The 22463-nt window shown below is 52.2% G+C and overlaps 2 protein-coding genes across 2 annotated transcripts in view; one reads left to right on the top strand and one right to left on the bottom strand.

Moving 5' to 3' along the window:
- Positions 1 to 9976, bottom strand: part of Plod1 (procollagen-lysine,2-oxoglutarate 5-dioxygenase 1) — a 28955-nt gene extending 18979 nt beyond the window's left edge. Inside the window, exons 1-5 of the mRNA XM_057784036.1 lie at positions 9841 to 9976; positions 3833 to 3924; positions 3145 to 3278; positions 2571 to 2734; positions 947 to 1059 (exon numbers count right to left, since the gene is read on the bottom strand). Coding sequence (XP_057640019.1) covers positions 947 to 1059; positions 2571 to 2734; positions 3145 to 3278; positions 3833 to 3924; positions 9841 to 9916 — 579 coding nt within the window. The 5' untranslated portion in view covers positions 9917 to 9976. The remainder of the gene's footprint in view (positions 1 to 946; positions 1060 to 2570; positions 2735 to 3144; positions 3279 to 3832; positions 3925 to 9840) is intronic.
- Positions 9977 to 14776: 4800 nt separating this feature from the next.
- On the top strand, positions 14777 to 21339 carry Kiaa2013 (KIAA2013 ortholog). Its single transcript, XM_057783470.1, has 3 exons — positions 14777 to 15951; positions 18644 to 19497; positions 20622 to 21339. The coding sequence occupies exons 1-3, from the start codon at positions 14919 to 14921 to the stop codon at positions 20637 to 20639; spliced, it is 1905 nt and encodes a 634-aa protein (XP_057639453.1). The 5' UTR covers positions 14777 to 14918; the 3' UTR covers positions 20640 to 21339.
- Positions 21340 to 22463: the final 1124 nt, after the last annotated feature.

Below are 22463 nucleotides of genomic sequence, written 5' to 3'. Positions count from 1 at the left end.
TCCTGGCTCTATTCAGAGAACCAGGAAATCTCAAGGCCAGAAAGAAGCTAAGGAAGCAGCTGGTTCAGCCATAAGGACGACAGCTATGTGACAGCACACGCTAAGGCGTGATGTTCCTATGTGCCAGTCTCCAGTCCCGAGCTCCTATGTACGTGTATGAATCTGATCGCCATAACATTCCTGAGAGAGATGCTAACGGTATGGTTTTGGTTTCTGAGACAGTTTCACAGAATGTGCAGGCTGGTTTCGAGCTACGTAGCCTAGGCTGGCCTCAAATTCATGATCCTCCAGTCTCTCGGGGATTACAGAGACATCACCCGGTGTAGCTTTTTTTTTTTTTAATGTTTATTTATTTTTATGTATATGCGTGTTTTGCCTGCATGTATGTAAGTGTGCCACGTGCATGTACCCACAGAAACCAAGAGGGCAACAGATCCCTGGAACTAGAACTACAGACAATTTTGAGCCATCACGTGGGTGCCGGGAACAGAAGCCTGTTCCTCTGCCAACAGCAGCAAGTGCTTTTAGCCACTAAGCCATCTCTCTAGTCACATACGTGTTTATGTTTGTGTACATCTGTGTGCTGTACTGCATGTATGGAGGCCAGAGGACAATCTGTGGGAGTTTGTTTTCTTCTTCTACCATGTGGGTCCAGGAGACTGAACTAAGTCACCACGCTTGGCAATACCCACTGACCACAACACAGGCCCTTGGCTTTGCGTTAACCCCAACCACACTGCACCCAATCACTCCAGAACTGTAAGCAATGACCATATTATGTAAAAGCCCCCAAGTCTATGGCAGTTTGTCACAACAGCCTAAATGGACAGAGGCACTAACCCAGTGGCTCAGACCCCAAAGGACCGTCCCCAGTTCAGCCTGGCTTGCGGGATCCAGGGTCAGGAGTCCCCAGACCGCTCTCCCCATCCCACCTACCACCTCTTACCCTCTTCTCTGGGTCCAAGAAGATCTTGGTGTAAAAGAGCTGGTCACTGTCACTGTCCTGGCCCTCCCACTCGGACACCAGTTTGCTGAGGTTGGGGGCATAGCCAATGAAACCTGCGGTGGTAGAGGGGACAGAGACTGACATTCCCTGGGCTAGCTTCTTCCCCAGCCCCCATTCACCTCCCACTATAAACCTTACCTCTTCACTTCTGCCTGAGGGGAAGTGGGATACACGCTAGTTAAAGCCACCAGCGAAGCTTTCCCAAGATCAACGGAACCCACTGAATTGCACCCACTTAGTGCTAGGCCCCTAGACAGCAGATCTGCAAGGATCCAAGCTTGGATCATAGTCATCTGAGCAACTTAGATCAGAGAAGGGGGGAGGCTGGAAAAATGGCAGAGTACTCCAGGGTCTGAGCCTTAACAAGCAGGAGAAGCCCAGAGGAGTTCCTGGATAAACTGAGGACTGCACAAGCAAGAAAGGGAAGAAACAGGACATGACCCCTGGGCTAGGCATCTTCCCTATCCCAGCACCCCCCCACACACACACGGCAACAGTGTTAGCTCTCTGGACCAGTGAGACTGGCTGGTGGGGCCTGCGGTTCTCGTCTCTGAAAGGACGAGAAAGGGTTGAGGGCTGGAGTGCCAGAGGGGTTACAAGACAAAGACAGAGGCCAGGCTCAGCACCAGGAGAGGAGGAGGCCCAGAGGGCAGTGGGTGTGCGTATGAATAGATACAGAGGTTTTTAGTTGTTTTTAAGAAAAGATCTCACATAGGTCTGGCCGGCTTTGCCCTCATTAACTAACCAAGGAGGACCTATGATCCTCCTGCCGCCATCTCTCCAACTGCAGGAGTGCAGGAGTGTGGCACCATATCTCCTGTGCAGTGCTGGCCATGGATCCCAGGGTTCTGAGCATGCTGGGCAAGCATTCTACCAACTGAGCTACACCCCCAGCCGTGTTTCTTGTTTTACACTTTTCTACACATTTGTGTGTGTGTGTGTATGAGAGAAAGAGAGAGAGAGAGAGAAAGTATGTGCGTATGAGTTGTGTGTTAAGTGTGTGTGGCATTAAGTATGTGTGTGTGTGAGTCAGAGGACCACTTGCAGAAGCTGCTGCTCTCCCTCCATCATGTGGATTCTTTTTAAAGATTTATTTATGCATGCTTTATGTACATGAGTGCTCTGTCTTCATGCACACCAGAAGAGGGCGCCAGATCCCAGTACAGATGGGTGTGAGCCACCACGTGGTTGCTGGGAATTGAACTCAGGACCTCTGGAAAAGCAGCCAGTGCTCTTAACTGCTGAGTCATCTCTCCAGCCCCCATCATGCGGACTCTAAGGATCAAACCAGATTGTCAGGCTTGATGGCAAGAAGCTATGGCCACTGAGAAATTTCATTGGCCCTGCGCCCCCCCCCTTTTTTTTTTTGGACTCAGGTCTCGTGTAGCCCACGCTGGGCTACTGGACTCAGTGGTGACTCCAGTTTCTCCAGCACAGCTGGATGGCTTCAACTAATCGAGGAAGACATCCCTCGGAGGCTCTCTTTGAGACTGCGTGCCTTTGGAACCCACGACCCACAGCGACGTCAGGTACTGGACCCCATGCCCTGCACCCAGCCTCTTACCTCCAGAGCCCAGGAACCGCTTGCCGTCAGAGATCGCCGGATACTTGGCCTCCAGTCTCCGGTCGGGGTAGATGAGCTCCTCAGCTGAGAAGACCACCCGGCTCTTGGCCTGTTGGAACTTCTTTAAGAGTTCTCGAGGCCCCGAGGCAAACACCACATCGTAACTGTGGTCAAAGCGGGAAGAAACTGATGGAGGTCCAGAGAGGGATCGCCCGGAAGGACCCAGGGATCAGGAGCCCCTCACATCCTGCACCAGCCACCACCTGGGAGTCGGAGCTGCATGCCCCTACCTCCCTCAGTCTACCACATTTTCATGCCCATGCTGGGCAGAGACAGTCCCTATAATCCATGCCCTTGTCATATTTGAATGTCATCTCTGGCAGCTCACACCTCCCATCATTGGCCTACATCAGAGAGACTTTTCCTGGGGTCTCCCGACCTTAGATAAGCTTAGCTAGAGGGAGACTCCCTTACGTGTGATGTCCAGGTCTTATTTTGGACTCCCTGCCCCAATACACACACACACACACCGCTGCACCCCAGGGACCCAAACAGGAATCCCTGGCACACCCACCTGTCAGTGAAGAGAATAACCAGGTCCTCCTTGTCTGCGTGCTTTTCCAGCGCCTTCTTCAGCAGCCGGACCTTCTGTCCTCCCCCTGCCGATGGCCCGCTGTCCACGCTCCAGTCCTCCCCCAAGCCCAGTGCCTGCAGAGAGAGGTGCCCAGCTCTCGGTAGAGAAATATTCCTCCACCAGTTTGGGCAGTAGACTTCTTTGCTTCCTTTCAACCCAATGTAGGGAAACCAGGTGATGCCAGTGGTGGTCGTGTGACCAGGGATAACCAATGACTACTTCCCACTCCTCTGCCCCCCCACAGCTAGAGCTTGGAGTATGTAACCCAAACATGGCCTATCAGAGTCTTCCCTGGGTCTGTTGTATTAAAGCTACGATTGGCTAATACTGAAAAGTTGGGGTGCAGAAGTCTGGGGCTAGAGTTCCTTAGCACAGTGGAAAGAGCTTGTCTCTGGAGACAGAAAAATGAAGCTCTTGGCTGCTTGGGACCCTGGATCCAGCCATGCCTGAAGCAGCACTCTGCGTCACCATGATCCATGGCAGCTGACACACTTCTTTCTGTGTAGGCCACAATGAAGCAAGCTCCTCCTGGCACCTGAGTCTGCTCCAGGGGAAGGAGATGCCCTAGACCCTGGATCCCCCACACGCCCCCCCCACACTGTCTCCGCCCTACCTAGGAAGCCCTCACCTGAATCTTGTAGTTGAAGAACTGGGCTGAACGCTTGAAGCGGCGGAAGCCCTCGGTCTCTTTTGTGGCCACAGTGAGGACCAAAAGGTTGTCTGTAGACAGAGAAGGACATGGTGAGCTGAATGAGGGCAGAGGAGAGTCTTGACCAGTGGCCTTCCTCATCACACCACCACAGACAAGGGCTCGGGCTGTGCCAGGGCCATCCAATGGGTTAAGAACAGAGTTGGGGCCGGGCGGTGGTGGCGCACGCCTTTAATCCCACCACTCGGGAGGCAGAGGCAGGAGAATCTCTGTGAGTTTGAAGCCAGACTGGACTACAAGAGCTAGTTCCAGGACAGGAACCAAAAAGCTACGGAGAAACCCTGTCTCGAAAAATCCAAAAAAAAAAAAAAAGAACAGAGTTGGGGCATAACACTTCTTTGCCTACTCCCTGCGCTCCTTGGCTATGGAAACCGACAAATGTATCGGGCAGCACCCAGGGGAGGGGGTTCTGCACCCTGGTTTATGAAACCAAGTCTCTGGCTTTAGAGGGCACAGGCACCACTTGGGGTAGAGGGGAAGATACCCTGAGTGCTGTCTGTGGGGGGATCTCTGGCCAGTGCTGGGCATCAGAGAGGAGATGGCCACCTGCTCTCTATGCGGACAGTGAGCGTGGACATACTCATCCACTCTGGTCTTCCCCCAGCCTGGAGTGTGACTCTCCCAACGTCATGCCTCCCGTTCAGACTGCCTGGGGCGGAAACTGACTTCAAATCCCACCGGCCGTCCACGTCTGTGTTACTATTTTTCCTCTGCCTCCCTCCCTCTCATTTTGAAAAGGGGTCTCGTGTAACCCAGCCCCATATCCGACTCCACAGGTAACAAAGCTGCCCTTGAACGTCTCTACTGATCTTCCCGCCCCCACTCCCAAACGCCGAGGGTGCAGGCATGCACTGCCACACTCAACAAGCCTGGCTTTGTTAACACTTCCTAACAAGGGGCCTCTCCCCGCTCTGCAGTGTGACTTCATCTCTGCAGCAGAACATGCTAGAAGCTGCTCCCAAGATATCCTCTGTGGGTGGGAGCCCCCCAGAAGACCCTCTGGACCCCACTGGGAGGCTGTGATACCTGAGAAGGGCGAGTCTCTGGCCTTAAGCAGTAAGATCAATGAAGTCCCTGTCTTTCAGGGCTACTAGACATTTGGCACACTGAGGGAAGTCAGTGAGGCTGACGAGTGAGGGGAATGCCTTGCCCAGCAGTCACGGCTCTGTGCAGCCAGAGGTAGCCTCATTCTTTGGTTTGTGTAGGCTCTTCAGCCTGAGTCTTCCTGCCGGCTTCTGTCCTTCTTGCCAGGAATCCCAGGGCCAGTCACCATAGCACCCTCTCCCTTCCCACTACCAACCCCTGTGAATCCACTCAGACTTCTGCCCTTGGGGGACAGGCCCACTATTCATCAGTTGTTAAGGCTCCGCTGCATCCAGGATTCCCATTTACCTAGGTGACCAAAATACAGTCATTGTCATCGTCTTCCCAGAGTGATATTTATTTAATAAATAAAGCTTGTTGGAATATCAGAGAGTAAAACAGCCACACTGGTCAGCCATACAGACCAGACAGTGATGACACACATCTTTAATCCCGAAAGCCACGCTAGTTCGCCATAGTTAGGTGGTAGTGGTTGGTGCACACCTTTAGTCCCAGCCCTAGAGAGGAATATAAGATGAGAGGAGACGGCTCTCAGACACAGTCTCATTCTGAGGATTCCTGGAGGCAGGATCGCCATTTCGAAAGAAGCAGAGGTAAGAGACAGTAGTTGGCTGCTTTGCTTTTCTGATCCTCAGGTAGAACCCCAATATCTGTCTCTGGGTTTTTATAATTTGTGCTATACCCGCCCCCCCCAGAAGAAAAACAAAACAAAACAAAGCAAAATCAAAAACCCAGCCAGGCCAGCAGCAGGCAGGTAAGTCCTTCCCGTTCCCCTACCACTAGACATGAGGAGCTAGAGCCCAGAGAACAAAGGGACCAGCTCTCCCAAGCTGGCTGAGGCTACACAGGCAGGAGGCTGTCCCGTAGCAAGGGATCAGTGCCACGGGGACCAAGAAGGGGTTGGCAGGACCCAGTAGTGTGGGCCTGGGCAGGAGCGGACAATGCCATGAACAACGGTGGCGGAGTAACCTCCCCACTTGAAGTTCAGAGAAGAAAGCTGCTGTTCCCATGAGGGGAAGGGCTGCCTCCAACTCTGGCCTGAATGGTCAAGTCTCCGTGAAGGTGAGAAGAACTGGTCACCAGCTCCGAGGCCCCCTTGCAGGAAGAGTGTCAGGCCAGCACGTGCGTGCGTGCGTGCGTGCGTATGTGGTGTGTGTGTGATTTTGGATTCTCCAAGTATGTGTGTGTATGTGTGTGTGTGTGATTCTGGATTCTCCAAGAAGTGTGTGTGTGTGTGTGTGTGTGTGTGTGTGAGAGAGAGAGAGAGAGAGAGAGAGAGAGAGAGAGAGAGAGAGAGAGAGAAATTCTGAATTCTCCAAGGGAGGAGGCAGGGGAGCAGAAGAGGGGACTGGGCACCAAGTCTTCCATTCTCAAGGCCCTGCTTCCAAACAACAATGGCTGACCTTAAGCCAGCGAGATGGCTCAGCACCCCAAGACCTGAGCGTGATCCCTAGAAGCCACACGGTGGACGGACAGAACTGGCTCAGACCCCTGCATGCTGTCCTCTGACCTCAACACCTGTGTCCACACAAATGAGTAACCGCAGAAGAGAGAGAAGGACAGACAGGCAGGGAGAGAAGAAAACACCATCTCTTTATCCATCTGAGGAAACTGGCTGATGGGGTTGAAGGGGAGGCCCCTGGCTTCCCAGACCTTCCCCGTGCCTCCCAGGAAGCCTCCTCTCCACTCCATTGACCTGTCCTCAACACTCACCCCTCCCCCCCACCTCCTCCAGGAAGCCCTCCTTCATTTCACTCCTGAACTTGGTTGGTCCAGTACTGGTACAAACCCAACCCTCTTCCTTAGGGCTGCAGCTTCTTCCTTGGCCTCCCTCTCTCACACCAAGGCAGAGTACACTGTTTAAGGAGCAACAGGACAAGCCGATTTTAGTAAGAGTGGCTGTCAACTGAGTCCTTCTAAGAGGCCACACACTGCCAGAAGCAAGCATATGTTCCTCACTGTATCCAGTACCCCATGAGGCTTCGGGCCTGCAGCACACATCTGTGATTCCAGCTTGAAGGAGATGGGAGGAGGAGCCAAAGTTCGGGGTCACCCATCACTATATCCCAGTTCAAGGCCAGCATGAACTAAATGAGATTCTATCTCAAAAACAAAAACAAAGATGCACCCTATAAGGGCAGTGATACTTTTATCAACCTTCTATAGATGGAGAAACTGAGGCACAGAGAAGCTACAGATGTGCCTAAGATCACAGACCTGGGAGTAAAACAAACAAACTGGCTAGCATTTTTGTTTGAGACAGGGTCTTACTATATAGCCCTGGTTGATCTGAAATTTACTGTATAGACCAGGCTGACCTTGAACTCAGAGAGATCTGCCTGCCTCTGTCTCCAAAGTGACAGGATTAAAAGCATTTTCCATCATGCCTGGATGTTTTTTGCTTTGAACACTGGATCTTACTAAGTGGCCTAGCCTGGCCTCAAACTCACAGTCCTCCAGCCTCTGCCTCCCAAGGGCTGTGATTACAGGACTGCTCCACCTTGCCTGGCCTCAAACTCACAGTCCTCCTGTCTCAGCCTCCCAAGGGCTGTGATTACAGGACTGCTTCGTCACACAGAGATCACAGCCACATGCTTTTTGTTGTGGTTTTGAGGCAGGATCTCTCCGTACATCCTTGGCTGTCCAGGAACTCACTCAGTAGACCAGGATGGTCTGGAATTCACAGAGATCCATCTGCCTCTGCCTCCGGAGTGCTGGGATGGAAGATGTGCGCCATCACGCCCAGCCACGTCCACACTCTTAACCTGCCACAGGACCCAGCATGGTGGAGCACACTAATTCTGGGGCTTCTCCAGGCTCCTCCAGGGAAGGTATCCTCTCCAGTCCACTAATGAGCCGCCTGAGAGCTCTGGGCCACCCAACCAGTGTCAACATGGGGCTTGGGTTGCACCAGGATATCACTCCTACTTCCTTGCTTGCTGTGTATGTTCAACAGCCACCAGGGCCACATGGGCCTGGCACCCTGTAAGCTTAGCCTTTCCACCTGCTGCCCAAAGTCCAGCAGCCATTTCCCCAGGTGGACAAACTGTGACCCAGGTCTTCAGAGATGAGAGAGAGACGTCAGAGCAGGGTGACGAGGACAGACGGCTCAGAAAATGCCTCAGTTTCCTCATCTGCACCGTAGGATCAGGGCACCTGGAGCCCGGTCACCAGCAGGGTCGTCTCTGACATCCTAGAGGGCAGCCGAGGTTCTAACCGGGATGGGCTGGAGTAGAATGGCAGGCAGCAGCAGCAGGAGAAAGTGAGATAGTGGAGGTGGATGGGGTGGCCGTCTGCAAGGCTCCAGGCTCCTGCCAGGGAGTGGATCACCAGCTGAACCCCGGGGTCGGACTTCCCCATCAGATATTCTCTTATCGGTCTCCCTCTCTCTACCCTGATGGATTAGACCCTCCAGGAAAACTAGCTGCTCTGAGCCCAGAGAGAAAATGCCCAGTGCCATGACTTTAAGGGGACTCAGGAACTGGCTTCCATCTCTCATGATCTCTAGGAACGAGGTATTGTCGTCCTGCTCTGATGCCGTGAACACTAAGATTCTCAGAGAACGTATGTCATCAACGTTACCAGTGGGAGGCGTGTGACCCTGTGTATAATTTAGCACAGAATCGGCAGGCATGCAAAAATCCCTGGTTCCCAGCATATGGGTCTCAAAGCTAGGGCCCTTTCTCTCTCTCTCTCTCTCTCTCTCTCTCTCTCTCTCTCTCTCTCTCTCTCGCTCTCGCTCTCGCTCTGTGTGTGTGTGTGTGTGTGTCTCAAACAGCCTAGACTGACTTAAACTCTTTATGTTGCTGAGGATCACCCTCTGACAATTCTGCCTCAACCTCCCTGAGTACTGGGGTTACTGGGGTTATAGGCATGCATAACCATGCTCAGTCTCCGACATGCTGGGGACCAAATCCTGGGCTGCATGCATGCTAGGTGTATGTTCTTACCAACTGGGCAGCTTCTCCAACCCACCCAGACTCCTTTAACTATCCAACCACCTCCAGAGTCTTCCAGCAGGATGGGCAGAGGGGAACAGGATGCCCTGGAGAATGTGGTCAGTTTGTCTTTGTTTGTCTGGGTGTGTGTGGGGGGGGGGGGATCTCAAGGACTCAGAGAACAGTGCTAGGGGGCTAGGGTCCAACAAGGGGTGGGAGGACAGGAACACCCACTCAGGATAGTGGGGCACAGTTAGGAACCCAGTAGCCCTTGGAGAAGCAAAATGAGCACTTGTCCGGGAGTCTGGCCGACCTGGGATCAACCTCTCTCAGCTGCAAGCCACGCTTACCTCCTTCACTCCAAAGCCCCTGTCTCACCCTAAAGATAACAAGAGCTTAGAGCTGGGCTCTGGAAGCAGACACGTCCAAAGAGGGGGAAAGAAGCCATTTTCAATGCCCACAAGCTGTGTGACCTTGGGGGAAACCAATCAACTCTGGAGCCTCAGTTTGTGAAGCTCAAAAATGGGGATGATATAAGGAAACACTCCAAGAGTAGCAAACTCTCTTAACTGGTGAGGCCGGGCTGCAGTAGGTCCTGTCCGAGCAACAGGAGCCTTGCTACTTATTATGGGAATTATCACCGGCTCCTCTGTGCTCTGAATGGGGGTGGAGAATGGGGAGGTGTATCTCGGCTGCCTCCTCTCTTGCCCGCTGCACAAACGTGGGAATCGTGGCCCCATGAGAGGAAGTGATCTGTCGGAGTCACCCGCGGGCAAGTGGACAGAAGACCGCAACCCAGCTCCCCCGCCCTCCTTCCCCAGGTCGCCTGGACTCTCGGGTCCTCAGCGAGGCTGCCCGGCACTGCTCCCCACACCGCGCCCTCACCCTCCAGCTTGGCGTCGTCCTTCGCCTGGGCCAGAAGGAGCCAGGCCAGCGGGGCCAGGAGCAGCAGGGGCCGCATAGCCGGGTCTGGGTACGATCCGCCTGCTCCGAGACTCAAGCTGAACTGGAAACTTCGCGACTGGGCCGGCGGGAGCTGCCACGCACTGGGCCCGCCCCGGAGGCGGTGTCGCGCACTCCTCCGCCCGCCCCGGGGAAGGGTTTTCTCGCTTAGGCGCTCAGGTCCTCCAGACTTGGGGCAGGTCATTGTGGTCCCTGGGTCCTGTCGCCGGCCGGTCCATGCTCTCTAACTCTCCACCTCTCTCCAAGGGATGCAACGCTACCCAGAGGAAGAACTGGGCTAGGAGGACGAGGGTTTGATGTCTAGAAGAGTGGGACTTAATATTCACTGGGCTCTGCACGGAGACGGTGGGATCTGTAGGGCACCTCAGAGTTAGCTCTCAGAGATTGCATTTTCTTTATGCCTTCACCAAACTCCTTCTAGAAGTGAGGGTTTGAGCCTGGGGTGGACACAGGTGTTGACACACCTTTGCTGAAACTATAGAAAGGCTAGTCCCAGCTCCCAAAAGAGAATCAATTAATTCGCCTTTCTGCCCCGAGGGGGAAGTCTGAAAAGAGTCAAGAAAATTCTTGCTGCAGAGGTCAACTGTGGTATGGAAGTGTGAATGGATGGATGGGATGGGATGGGATGGGTGGGTGGGTGAGTGGATGGGTGGAGTGAAATTTTTCAAGGCATTTTCACAGACAACCAAAGTAAAAATCCATCAAACATTTCCAGAGCAAGGGCTTCTGGTCCAGATGTCAGCCACACACATCCACATCTGGACCAAATCCTGCCCAGCTGTGGAAGAGAGCTCAAACAGGGACCCTGGAGCCTCTTTTCCTCAGATTAAACTCTAGGGTGAATTGTGGGGAAGGCGCTTGAGGGAGTTAGGGAGTTGGGGAGCAGAGGTCTTTCACGGGTGCTGCTGTATCAGCAAGGAAACATGAATCTTCAGGATTCTAAGTGGGAAAGGCTGTCTCTTCAGTAAGGCTCACTCACTAAAATCAGATTCTTCTCATGGACAGGTAAAAACAATGCTGGCTGGGGTGGGGTGAGATATGCCTAAATCCTAGTACCCAGGAGGTAGAGGGAGAAGAACCAAAGCCAGCCTCAAACGCACAGCCAGACTCTGTCAGAGGAAAAGGGATAAGAAGGGAGAGGCATCATGGCTAAGCTGGAATCCCAGCACTCAGGAGGTGGAAGCAGGATCAGGAGTTCAAGGCATGCTCAGCCATATAGCTAGTTGAGGCCAGCGTGAACTATATGAGACCCTATCTCAAAATAACCCGTCCCCCCAAAAAAAGAAAATTACAGACAAATGTTTGCAATGATTATTTCTAGGTTATGATATAAAATGTATAATATTTACACAGCATCGCTATGTCATATTATTTCTGGATAGTTATTGTTTTCTTTTTCCTTTCCTTTCCTTCTGGAGAAAGATGTACCATATTTGTACAGTTGAGGTCGAGAAGATGAGAACAGGCAGAAAACGGCAGAGGTTTGCTATACAGAGGTTGACTCCCTCACACAGTAGAAGTGAGACCCAGGGCTGCCCAGCAGCAAGCTCAAGGCCACAAGACGAGCTAGAGGAAAAGGCTTAGGCAGAATCTAGAACATTTACTTCCTCGCTGGGACCCAGGGTTGGGCGCTGCTGCGGCTGGGGACAGGACTTGGTGCCAAGCATCCACCGGCTGTTTTGGACTCAGAAGACTGCAGACTGAGATTCCAAACCCTTAGAAGAGGAAAAGCAAGGAGGAAGGAAGGAAGAAACAGTCAACCTTTGTTGACTGGCTCTTTTTTGCAGGCACGGGGATCCGGTGGGGGCTTAGTTTGTTTTTAGACAGGGTTTCTTTGTGTACTCTGTGTAGTCTTGGCTGTTCTGGAATTCACTCTGTATACCTTGCTGGCCTCGAACTCAGAGACCCGCCTGCCTCTGCCTCCGGAGTGCTGGGATTAAGGAGCTTGCTAGCACTGCCCAGTCCAGCTGGTTCATTTTTAAGGCTCTCACTTCATACTCATAACTGCCTTTCTAGTCAGGCAGTTTTTGCTTCTGTTGGCAAAATGAGAAACTGAGGCTCAGAGAAGCGTCTGCTTGGCATCACACACCTGATGTTGGGCCACAGTAAGGAAGCACCGGACAGTTCCCAGAGTTCAAGGAGACCCTCAACAGTGATATACCCTAGACAGGAAACATTCCTGGGCCGTCTCCAGAGTCTGACTTAGATGAGGGATCGGTTTTAGAGACTGCCTGCCTCTTCAGGAGGAAGAATTCCCTCTCACAGAGCTTTGCTTCACTCTCTTGGTATCTGCTTCCTGTTTGTTTCACCAAATGGCTAGAACTTGAACCTGGTCCAAGCATCGTCCAGGATGGCCTGTCTCTTTAAGCAGAGGTGGTGGCTGCTGTCCAGATGTTGCTTCTAATATTTCTAGTACGTGCTATGCGTGCTTTGGACTGTTAAAGGCGCAGGATGCTACTTTATTAGGAAGGTGCTGGACAACTGCAGGATGGGGGAAGGTAGGTGTGTGTGTGTGTGTGTGTGTGTGTGTGTGTGTGTGTGTGTCTCCCCAATTTCCTTTGAGCCACAGCTTCAGTGGGATGACCATACTTTGAGGTGTTTGATGGGCTGTCATTTCTCACTGGAATTAGCCCCTAGTAGAACACTAGGATTTTCTCAGCTTCTCCTTTAAGTAGAACAAATAACAGGCAAATAAAGATTTTATTTATGCTACAATTTCTGGCTAAGAAAAAACAATACATATATTTATCTGTAAGCAGAGAGACTGGATGGAGAATGTCCTGGAAACAAGTTGCACCAGAACTGGGGCCTCAGGAGGGAAAATGACTCTAAGCTAAATACTGAATACTTCATATGAGCCAGGCAAGTGTGTTAAAGCTTCAAGCACTTGCCCAGTTTAAGTCTTCAGAACAAGCCTATTTTGTAGTATAATACCTATTTTATAGGTAGAGACACTGAGGCCCGTGAAGGTTTGTTGACTTGCTAACAGGAGTCAGGTCAAGAGTAGAACCCATCATGTTCCCGTGGTCTTGCTGTGGCTATGCAGCTGACTCCTGCCTCTGGGCACTCCCATGGCCATGTCTTGGGGTATTTGAAGACGACACGGAGTTAGGAGCACATGTAATAAATAAGCCTTCAACCTAGAAATCTGTCTTGATGAACTGCTTCCCAAGAAACATGCACAGAAGTAGGCCAAGACATACTTCGATTACACCAGTGTTTGCAGCAAAATTCTCACAGGCTGGGATAGTGGCTCAGCAGAAGACCTGAATTTGATCTTCAGTACTCATTGAAAGCTAAGCTCAGTGGTGGGCACTGAAATTCCAGCACTGGGAGGTAGAGACCAGAGGCTGTCTGGGGCTTGCAGGCCAGGCGGTCTAGTGGAATCAATGAGCTCTGGCTTAGTAACTGTTTCAAAATCAGGATGGAGGGTAGGCAAGATGGCCCAATAGGTAAAGGTACTTGCTTCAAAAGCCTGGCAACCTAAATGCGCCCCCTGGAACTCATGTAAAGAACTGCCTCCTAGAATTGTTCTCAGACCTCATGTAGTACGCATATCCAAACATACATATATCATGTTCACCTGCATGCACGTGCACACACACACAATAATGATATCTTTTCTGAAAATTAAAAAGGGGTTGGAGGGATGGTTCGGCGGGTAAGAGGCTTGCACCCCACATCAGGCAGCTCACAGGCGCCTGTAACTCCAACTCCACGGATCCCACACCACCCTCTGACTTGGACATACCACACTGCGCATGTGCAGGTCAGAAGCCAACTTGAAGGAGTCAGTTCTGTCCTTCCGCCATGCAGGCCCTCGGTACAGAACTCAGCTCATCACACTTGGTGGCAATTTGCACGCCTTTAATCCTAGCGTCTAAGAAAAGAGGAGGATCCCTTGGGCCCAGGAGTTGTTTGAACATTAGAGAGATCCTGCCTCAAAGATAAATAAACAAAAATAGTTAAATGCAATCAAAACAGGATGAGCACTCTTCCAATGGGACACTGGCTCACAATTTCAGCAGTTTTCTGTCTGCTTAGCCCGCTAGAAGCCACCTCAAATGACTGTCAGCTGCGAATCTGCAACTGCCTGTCTGGGTCTGAACTGACCAGAATCCAAAGTGGAAACAATTGCCCATTGTCATCTGTCTTCTGTCAGAGTGTCCAACTGACTTTTTTTCCCCAGATAGATGCTGCAGGCCTTGATAAAGGATGAGATCTTAATGTTTTGTGTTATTTAATGAGTTGCTTAGGATTGACATCAAGAAAACGAGTAGGTGTGCTCAAGAGACAGGCAGTCTTGGGCTGGATTTATGTCTCACTCTGGTGTATTCTCAGCCAGGCAGATTTGAAAATTTGAAAATGTTGACAAAATATTTCCTAGGAAATTAATTTTCCCTGTCTACTCTTCCCCTCCTCCCCTTCCTTCCCGCCTCCCTCCATTTCCTTTATTTCCCCCTGGCTCCTTTCCTCCCTCCCTTATTTCCATTTACCCCTATGCCTTTTCTTCATCCAGAAATAGTTTTACAGAAACAGTACGTTTTTATTTTTTTAACTTTAGGGCTGTTGAAACCATCAGTAGCAAACGAGGCGCAACACATGTTGGGTTTGGCTTGCTCTGTGATTTTTTTTTCCTCTTTCTTTTTTTTTTTTTTTTTAAAACGGGATATTTGGACGCCAGCCCACCCCTAAGCTCTCCAAATGCCTTCCCTCCACAACCCCCGCCCCGAGCCCTGACCACGCCCCCAGAGAGACTCCACCTCTCCTCCAAATCCCGCCCCCGGCCGATTTTCCCTCTGTCGCAAAAAAAAAAAAAACAAAACTCGGCGACGCTTTACGGGCTGGCGGCGTTTGACGGCTGGGACGCAACCTAGAAGAAGGAGGAAGCGGTGGCGGTAGCTGCCGGGACGCCTGTGGCGGGCGTCGAGGTGGGCGCGGCGACGCGGGCCAGTGAGTGAGCGGCGGCGGCCGGGCGGGTGGGCTGGGCGGCGGGCCCGATGTGGCTGCAGCAGCGCCTGAAGGGGCTGCCAGGGCTGCTGTCGAGCAGCTGGGCCCGCCGCCTCCTCTGCCTGCTCGGCCTCCTGCTGCTGCTCCTGTGGTTCGGGAGCTCCGGAGCACGGAGGGCGGCGGGCGGCCTTCGCTTGCCGTCCTGGTCCCGCAGCGAGCCGGGCGCCGCGGAGCCGTCCGCCTGCCTGGAGGCGGCCACCCGCGCGTGGCGCGGCCTGCGTGATCGCGGCGAGGCGGTGCCGCTGGGCCCCGGGGTGCCAGCTCTGGTTGCCAACGGTTTTCTGGCTCTGGACGCCGCCTCCAATCGGCTGTGGGTGACGCCCGGGGAGCGGGAGCCTGCGGTGGCCCCGGACTTCGTGCCCTTCGTGCAGCTGCGCCCTCTGAATGTGCTGGCTGAGGCTGGAGAGGCGGTGCTGCTGCTACGGGAGGGTCTGCTGCGCCGAGTGCGCTGCCTGCAGCTGGGGACCCCAGGCTCAGGCCCTGCCGCTGGGGTCGCTGGACCCGCTTCGGCCTCCGGGCTCTCCGCGGGGTCAAGCCGTGACTGCGTGCTACTGCAGGAGGACTTCCTGGCGCACCGAGGCCGACCCCATGTCTATCTGCAGCGCATCCAGCTCAGCAATCCCACGGAGCGTGTGGCCGCGTTGCAGACTGTGGGGCCCACCGCGGGCCCCCTTGCCAAGTCCTTCACCAGCACTCTGGAGAAGGTCGGGGATCATCAGTTTCTTCTCTACTCGGGCCACTCCTCACTCAGTCCATCGGGGCCAGTGCACCTGGTCGTCGTGGCCTCTAAGAAGTTAGTGAACCGGCTCCAGGTGGCTCCCAAGACCCAGCTGGATGAGACGGTGCTGTGGGTGGTGCATGTCTCTGGTCCCATCCACCCCCAGGTACTCAAAAGCAAAGGAACCAAGGAGCTCAAGGCGCTGCAGGACTTGGCAAGGAAGGAAATGCTGGAGCTGTTGGAGATGCCAGCCTCGGAGCTGCTTCAGGATCACCAGCACCTCTGGGCCCAGCTGTTCAGCCCAGGTGAGGCCTTGGTGGGGGCTCGGTGCCGTCTCCACTTGCACCAGTATCCCTGTGGTTCACGTTAGAGACATTCCCTGTGCCCGGCAGCGCTCACACCGAGGGTTGGAACTTGGGCTTGATGTGAAAGGGTTGAATCGCTCTTCTTGACCACTTTGAAGCTGTATGACCTCGTTTCTGTGGTCTTAGCTTTCTGAGTAAAACAGTATATGTTACGGGGTTTTAATGAAGACCTGAGTGTTAAGGTTCGCTTTTATTGTCTGTTCTAGGCCTTGAGGTCTGATGTGAGCAGGTGGAGGGTTTTGTTTTGTGTGGGGACGGGGTCAATTTGTAAAGAATAAACCACCAGGGAGACCCCACTCTCCTTGGGCCCCCACAACCTGCCTGGACCTGGCCTCAGCTTCTGACCTTTGATCTTCATCTTGACATTGTGGCTGCAGTTATTACCAGAATGCTGGAGGCTTCTTCCAGCCGGCTGGAGTGTGTGTACTAAATGAGAACTTTCTTTCTTCCTTTCTTTTATTTTTTTTTAAAGTCTTTTATTTGCGAATTTCTTTGCGAATGAAACCCTTTCCTGTCAACTCTTAAAGAAAATGCAATCCTTAGCACTCAGGAGGCAGAGGCAGGTGGATCTCCGTGAGTTCTAGGCCAGCCTGGTCTACAGAGCAAGTCCCAGGACCCCCCCCCCCAAAAAAAAAATATTGCTATCCATAGTACTGAGTTTTGGTTTTCAGGGTTAACGGTATCAGCACCCATGTATAAGGTTGTGCAGAAAGAGTTTAGTTCATTCAACAGGTGCTTTTGCCATAGGCTGTTGGACAAGTTAGCAAACGAATTCTTGTTTACAGTGTTTGCCTGGGTCAGGAGGAAGACGGGACGGAACAGAACGTTTTAAGTAAGAACTCCTAGACTGGAAAGTGCTGTGGGTGTGGAAGACAGTGAGTAGCTGGTGGGAGTCGAGTGCAGGCTGGGAGGGCTGCTCAGCTCCCCTGACATGGAGCCAGAGTTAAGCCCAGTCATGTGACAGGGAAGTGGGCATTCAGCCTGGAAGCTGCCTGAAATAGGAGCAGGTTAAGCCTGGTGATGAGCAGGAGCAGGGTGTCGTGAGCTTGAAGCCGTGAGGAAGGACAAGAGGTCTGGTTCTGAGACAGAAAGGTGGGAGTCGTCAGAGTATAGACTGACAGGGCATGGACACAGGTAAACAGTTCCTGGGGAGCCCGGGGGGAGGAGGAGGCCCCTGGGTTGTCACATGGAGATGGAAGTGGTGGACCTTGATATTTTGGGAAGTAGGACTGTTGGGCCATGGTTTGGCTATGGGAAGAGAGATCTGGAGAATAACTTCCTGATGTGTGGGTGTGAGCAGTTGCTTGGAGATAACTAGGGGAAGCTTTGGTTGGGGGTGAAAGTTCATACCAGATCACTTGTACCTGTCAGATATCCAGGTGGAGACGCTGAGGGTTTGATCAGCCCTGTGAGTCTAGAATCATTTAAATCGGAGCCACTGTACTAAACTAGATTAAGGTACCTTCAATCTGCAGTCTCAGCACTCAGACTGTGAGGGAGAAGGACGACGAGTTCAAGGCTAGCCTGTGCTACATAGAGAGACCCTGCTTCCAAGAGATAAAATAAAATCAAATATTAAAATAGCTATAGGAGGAATTAAAGAAATAGCTCAGTGGGTAAGAGCACTTGCTGCTCTTTTAGAGTACCTGGGTTCTATTCCCAGCATCCATATGGCAGCTCACAATGGACTATTAGCTCCAGTTTCAAGGGTTCAAGGTCATCTTCTGGCCTCCAAGGGCTCTGCACATAAATTAAGCAGACATGCATACATATGTGCATATATACAATAATTTGTTGTGGGGGTTAGTTTTCAAGACAGGGTTTCTCTATGTAACCATCCTGACTGTTCTGGAACTCACTTTGTAGACAAGGCTGGCCTCAAACCACTGAGATCTGCCTGCCTCTGCCTCCCAAGTGCTAGGATTAAAGGTGTGCGCCACCACTGCCCGGCAATAATTTTTTTAAGCTATATTTACCAGAGAGTGGTAGAAGAACCAGCTAGTATTGGCTAGGACACAGTGACATCTAGTTGGGGGTTCTGGACCATAGGGTTGAGAAGACCTGACCCGTGTATGTTGTTTGTAGCTCTGACACGAGGTCCCACAGTCCCTAGTTGGTCATGTTAGATGCCTGTTACTTACTTCTGTTAATCACTGTCACAAAAGCAGCTTACTGAAGAAAGTTTATTTTGGCTTGTAGTTCAAAGAGGCGCAGCCCATCATAGTGGGAAAGGCATGGTAACAGGATCAGGAGGTGGCCAATCGCAGTCACACAGCATCTGCAACTCAGGAAACGGAGAGATGAATGCTGGTACTCAGCTTGCTGTTTCCTGAACCCCAGCCCATGGTACAGGACCCCCGACATTTAAGGTGGATCTTCCCACTTCAATCTAATGTAAAAACTCTTCCATAGATGTGCCCAGAAGTTTGTTTCTGTGGTAATTCTAAACCCCACCAAGTTGAGTGAAGATTTGCCATCTCAGGAAGTCAGGATGGCTCTACCATACCCAGGGCACCCAACTGTTATCCTTTCTTACTGGACCCAAAGCTCCACCTTCTGTAGCCCTGATCTTCTATTTCTTTGTCTCCGACCAGGCCTTCTTCCCTAACGTGCAGCCTTTTTGGTGTTTCAGGTGTGGAGATGAAGAAGATCACAGATGCCCACACGCCGTCTGGCTTGACCGTGAACCTGACACTGTACTACATGCTCTCCTGCTCACCAGCCCCACTGCTCAGCCCTTCTCTGAGCCACAGGGAACGAGACCAAATGGAGGCAACACTCAACTATGAAGACCACTGTTTCAGTGGCCATGCCACCATGCATGCTGAGAACCTGTGGCCAGGCCAGCTCTCCTCAGTGCAGCAGATCCTGCAGCTGGCTGACCTGTGGAAGCTGACCCTCCAGAAGCGAGGCTGCAAGGGGCTGGTGAAGGTTGGCGCTCCGGGCATCCTACAAGGCATGGTGCTCAGCTTCGGCGGGCTACAGTTCACAGAAAACCACCTGCAGTTCCAGGCCGACCCTGAGGTGCTCCACAACAGCTATGCGCTCCATGGAATACGCTACAAGAATGACCACATCAACCTGGCCGTGCTGGTGGACGCTGAGGACAAGCCCTACCTGCACGTGTCTGTGGAGTCCCGAGGCCAACCTGTCAAGATCTACGCCTGTGAGGCAGGCTGCCTCCATGACCCTGTGGAACTGACCTCGGAGCCTGGAGGCCACACCTTCTCCATCATGGTGACACAGCCCATCACACCCCTGCTGTACATCTCCACTGACCTCACACACCTGCAGGACCTGCGACACACGCTGCACCTTAAGGCCATCCTGGCCCACGATGAGCACATGGCCCAGCAAGATCCTGGTCTGCCCTTCCTCTTCTGGTTCAGTGTGGCCTCCCTCATCACCCTCTTCCACCTCTTCCTCTTCAAACTCATCTACAATGAGTACTGTGGGCCTGGAGCCAAGCCCCTCTTCAGGAGCAAGGTAAGCTCCCTCTATTCCTAGAGCCCCACGCTTCTGCCATTCTCTGTCGTGTCCAGAAAGGGGGTGACAGCCTAGGCAATAATGGAATATCAATATCCTTCAGGCCAGTGCCCATCATGCCCACAGCTCTCAATATCAGAGAGGAGTCCGTTTTGATAGCAAGCTAGTTATGATAGTGTACTCCTGTTATCCCAGCATTGAAGATGCTTAAACAGGAAGGTTGTCAGTTTGACACCAACTGAGCTGCATGGCAAAACAAAACAAACAAAAACCAAAAAACCCATTGTTCCCAGAGGTCAGGCTCTCAGTGTGGGTCTGGTACTGCAGTCATCTTGTCAGCCCACAGCAGAAGGAGAGCCAGGTCCTCCCTGCCCTGCCCCTCTTCTCCCAAACCATAAAAGACCAGGTAGTGGATCTGAGCCCAGCATCCCATGCAGGAGATGGACCAGTCTCTGCCACCAAGAAATTGTGGCATTTGGATTAAGGCCAGGCTTGCAGGAAAAGTAGTGCTTGACCCTCAGGGCAAGGCAGCAGCAGATGGAGGCAGGTCTGAGTTCCTCACGATAGGGAGCAATGTGGAGAAGGCCTTCCCAGTAGCCAGCTTGGCCAGCTGTGATAGAAAAGGCGGGTTCTGTAGCCTCTGGGGTCAGCAGACTTTTTCCCCTACTGGCCACTGGCCTCCTGCCCTTGTTCTTGCTTGGCATGTATGTTCTTATATGTTCAACATACAATTGGGAAGATAAACTGCCTCCCTGAGGAACTGCCCATGCCAGAGAAAGCCCCAGCCAACATACCACATCAGCCCAACGAGGTTCATGGGCCACTACATAATAATTCTAGCCTGGCCCTGGGCCGGAAACTGTCCATTTGTCTGAATCTGAGACATTGTCCTTGTGGTCTGTTCCTCTGCCAGTGTGTATATTTGTCTACTTTGAGATGGCTTCGTGTAGCCTAGGTTGGCCTTGAACTTGCTATGCAGTAGAAGCTGACTTGAACTCTTCTGTCTCTACTTCCCAAGTGCTGGAATCAGTAGTGTGCCCCACTGTGCTTGACTTTCCCCAGCTGCTTCTGTAGCTGGGCTGTGGGTTGGTGCTGAATCGTGACCTTCTTGTTTCATTGAGCAGGAAGACCCCAGTGTCTGAGTGAACCTCCAGCCCTGCTCTCGGCCACCGTTTGCACAGGACACCCGGCACTGAGCATCCTGCTGCTGCATGAACAGGGAGCCTTTGGAAGCACCAACCCTTTGTGCCTTGTGGGGGACAGTGACTCAGAGCGCTTGTGGGTACAAGAGTTTGCACTGGAGGGGAAAGAGGGCCGAGGACTTGTGTAAGTTTTCCAGTCAATAAAACAAACCCGTAGGGAGAATACTTGAAGTTGAGCGCACTCCTTCCACTTCCCCCTGTCTTTTATCCCAGGAAATAGCTCCTCTGTAAAGACTGCTGAGGAAAATCGTGTTCTTTTCCTAATTTAATGTGTTCTTTCTTGAATGGATTTCTAATTTATTTTTGTTGAAGTTTTGCTTGGGTGGCTTTTCATCCACCTTAGATCAGGACTGTTGGTGGCAACAACGGATCCCTGCCACTTCATCGGCACCCAGAGGCCTCACACAGTCTGGAGGCGGGGCCTGAGCTCCAGGCGGCCACCCTGCGTGGGGAAGGTGTGCTTCCCCTGCCCTCCGCTGGTTTGCACATTGCCTCTTTCTTACCGTGAGCCAGTGGGATCTGTCCTTTTGTACTTCGGGTCCCTGGGAAAGGTGTTTAACTTTCTAGTGATGGGTGGTTGTTGGCTTTTGAAATACCAAAGCTTTTTTGTTCTTTTTTAAATAAATATCTTTTAAACTTCCATGACTGGTTTGTGTGTGGTTGCACCCTTGGACACATTCATCACACCCTCCCCTCACTAGATTTTTGGGGTGGTCTTCAGTGCTATACCCTGCCTCCACTAGCTGTTTTCTCATGTGACTTTTGGCTGTGCTGCTGCAGGACCAAAGCATCTTCCCTGCTGTGGTGCAGGCTCTCATCCCTTACCCATCCTCAAGGTCTGGACCCTCCCTCCCTGGGTTTTCTAACTGGAGGGAAGAAGGTGGCAGACAGTGGTGAGCCTTCTCACTGTGGGGAGAGAGAGGGACAGAATGGGGACAGCCGCCCTCTGCTGGGGGCTGTCATCCTTGGGGTTTAGTGGCTTCCCTGGCTTCCCTGACTTTGACTCACCAGAAAGCCTGGCCTGCTTGCCATTGCCAAGGACCCATGTGTCTGTGCCACCACAGCTGCTCGAGAGTAAACAGAAGGATAGGGCTGTGATGTGGGCAGCCCTGGTTTTTACTGCTTCAGTCCACAGCTCTGGGAGGTGCAGAGACACGGATATGGGCCAGCTCGCCTCTTCCAGAGAGGAGTGCCATTTACAGCGTGACAAGCCCTGCAGTTCCTGTAAAGTGGAAGCTGCTCGGAGCTAAGTGCAGTTTGCGGGCCTCTGCAGGCCTCATATCCCAGGAGTTGAAGGTCATTCCTGACTACATAGTGAGTTTGAAGCCAGCCCTGCAAACCTCATGACTTGAGTTCAGTCCTACAATGGATGGAGAGAACCAACACTCTAAAGTTATCCTCTAATCCCCACTGATGTATTGTGGACCATGTGAACTATTACATATACATAATACATAATACAAATGTTAAACTGGCTTCAAATTAAACTAGTACCTGTAAATTACAGCTCTCGCTTACAAACTCTTATGCCAGGTATGGAGGCATATACCTGTAATCCAGCACTGATGCAGAGGCAGGAGGATTGAAGCAAGTTTGAAGCCAACCTCTGCTACATAACAAGTACCAGGAAGTACCAGGTCAGCTAGGGCTACGGAGCAAGATACTCTCAATGTCCCCACACCCAAAGCCCTTCACTATCTGTCTTAGGTATTTTATATCAGTGTGGCTTCATGTGGGAGGAGCATGCTGGGGTGGTGGGGTTAA

The sequence above is a fragment of the Chionomys nivalis genome, chromosome 11 (assembly GCF_950005125.1).
Source record: "Chionomys nivalis chromosome 11, mChiNiv1.1, whole genome shotgun sequence".
NCBI lineage: Eukaryota > Metazoa > Chordata > Mammalia > Rodentia > Cricetidae > Chionomys > Chionomys nivalis.
The sequence above is the reverse complement of the archived record's forward strand: the minus strand, read 5'-3'. Positions and strand labels throughout refer to the sequence as shown.

Coding starts and splice junctions, on each gene's coding strand:
- Kiaa2013 (XM_057783470.1), top strand. CDS start 14,919: ATGTGGCTGCAGCAGCGCCTGAAGGGGCTGCCAGGGCTGCTGTCGAGC. Junction 15,952..18,643: donor GGCCCAGCTGTTCAGCCCAG/GTGAGGCCTTGG, acceptor TTGGTGTTTCAG/GTGTGGAGATGAAGAAGATC.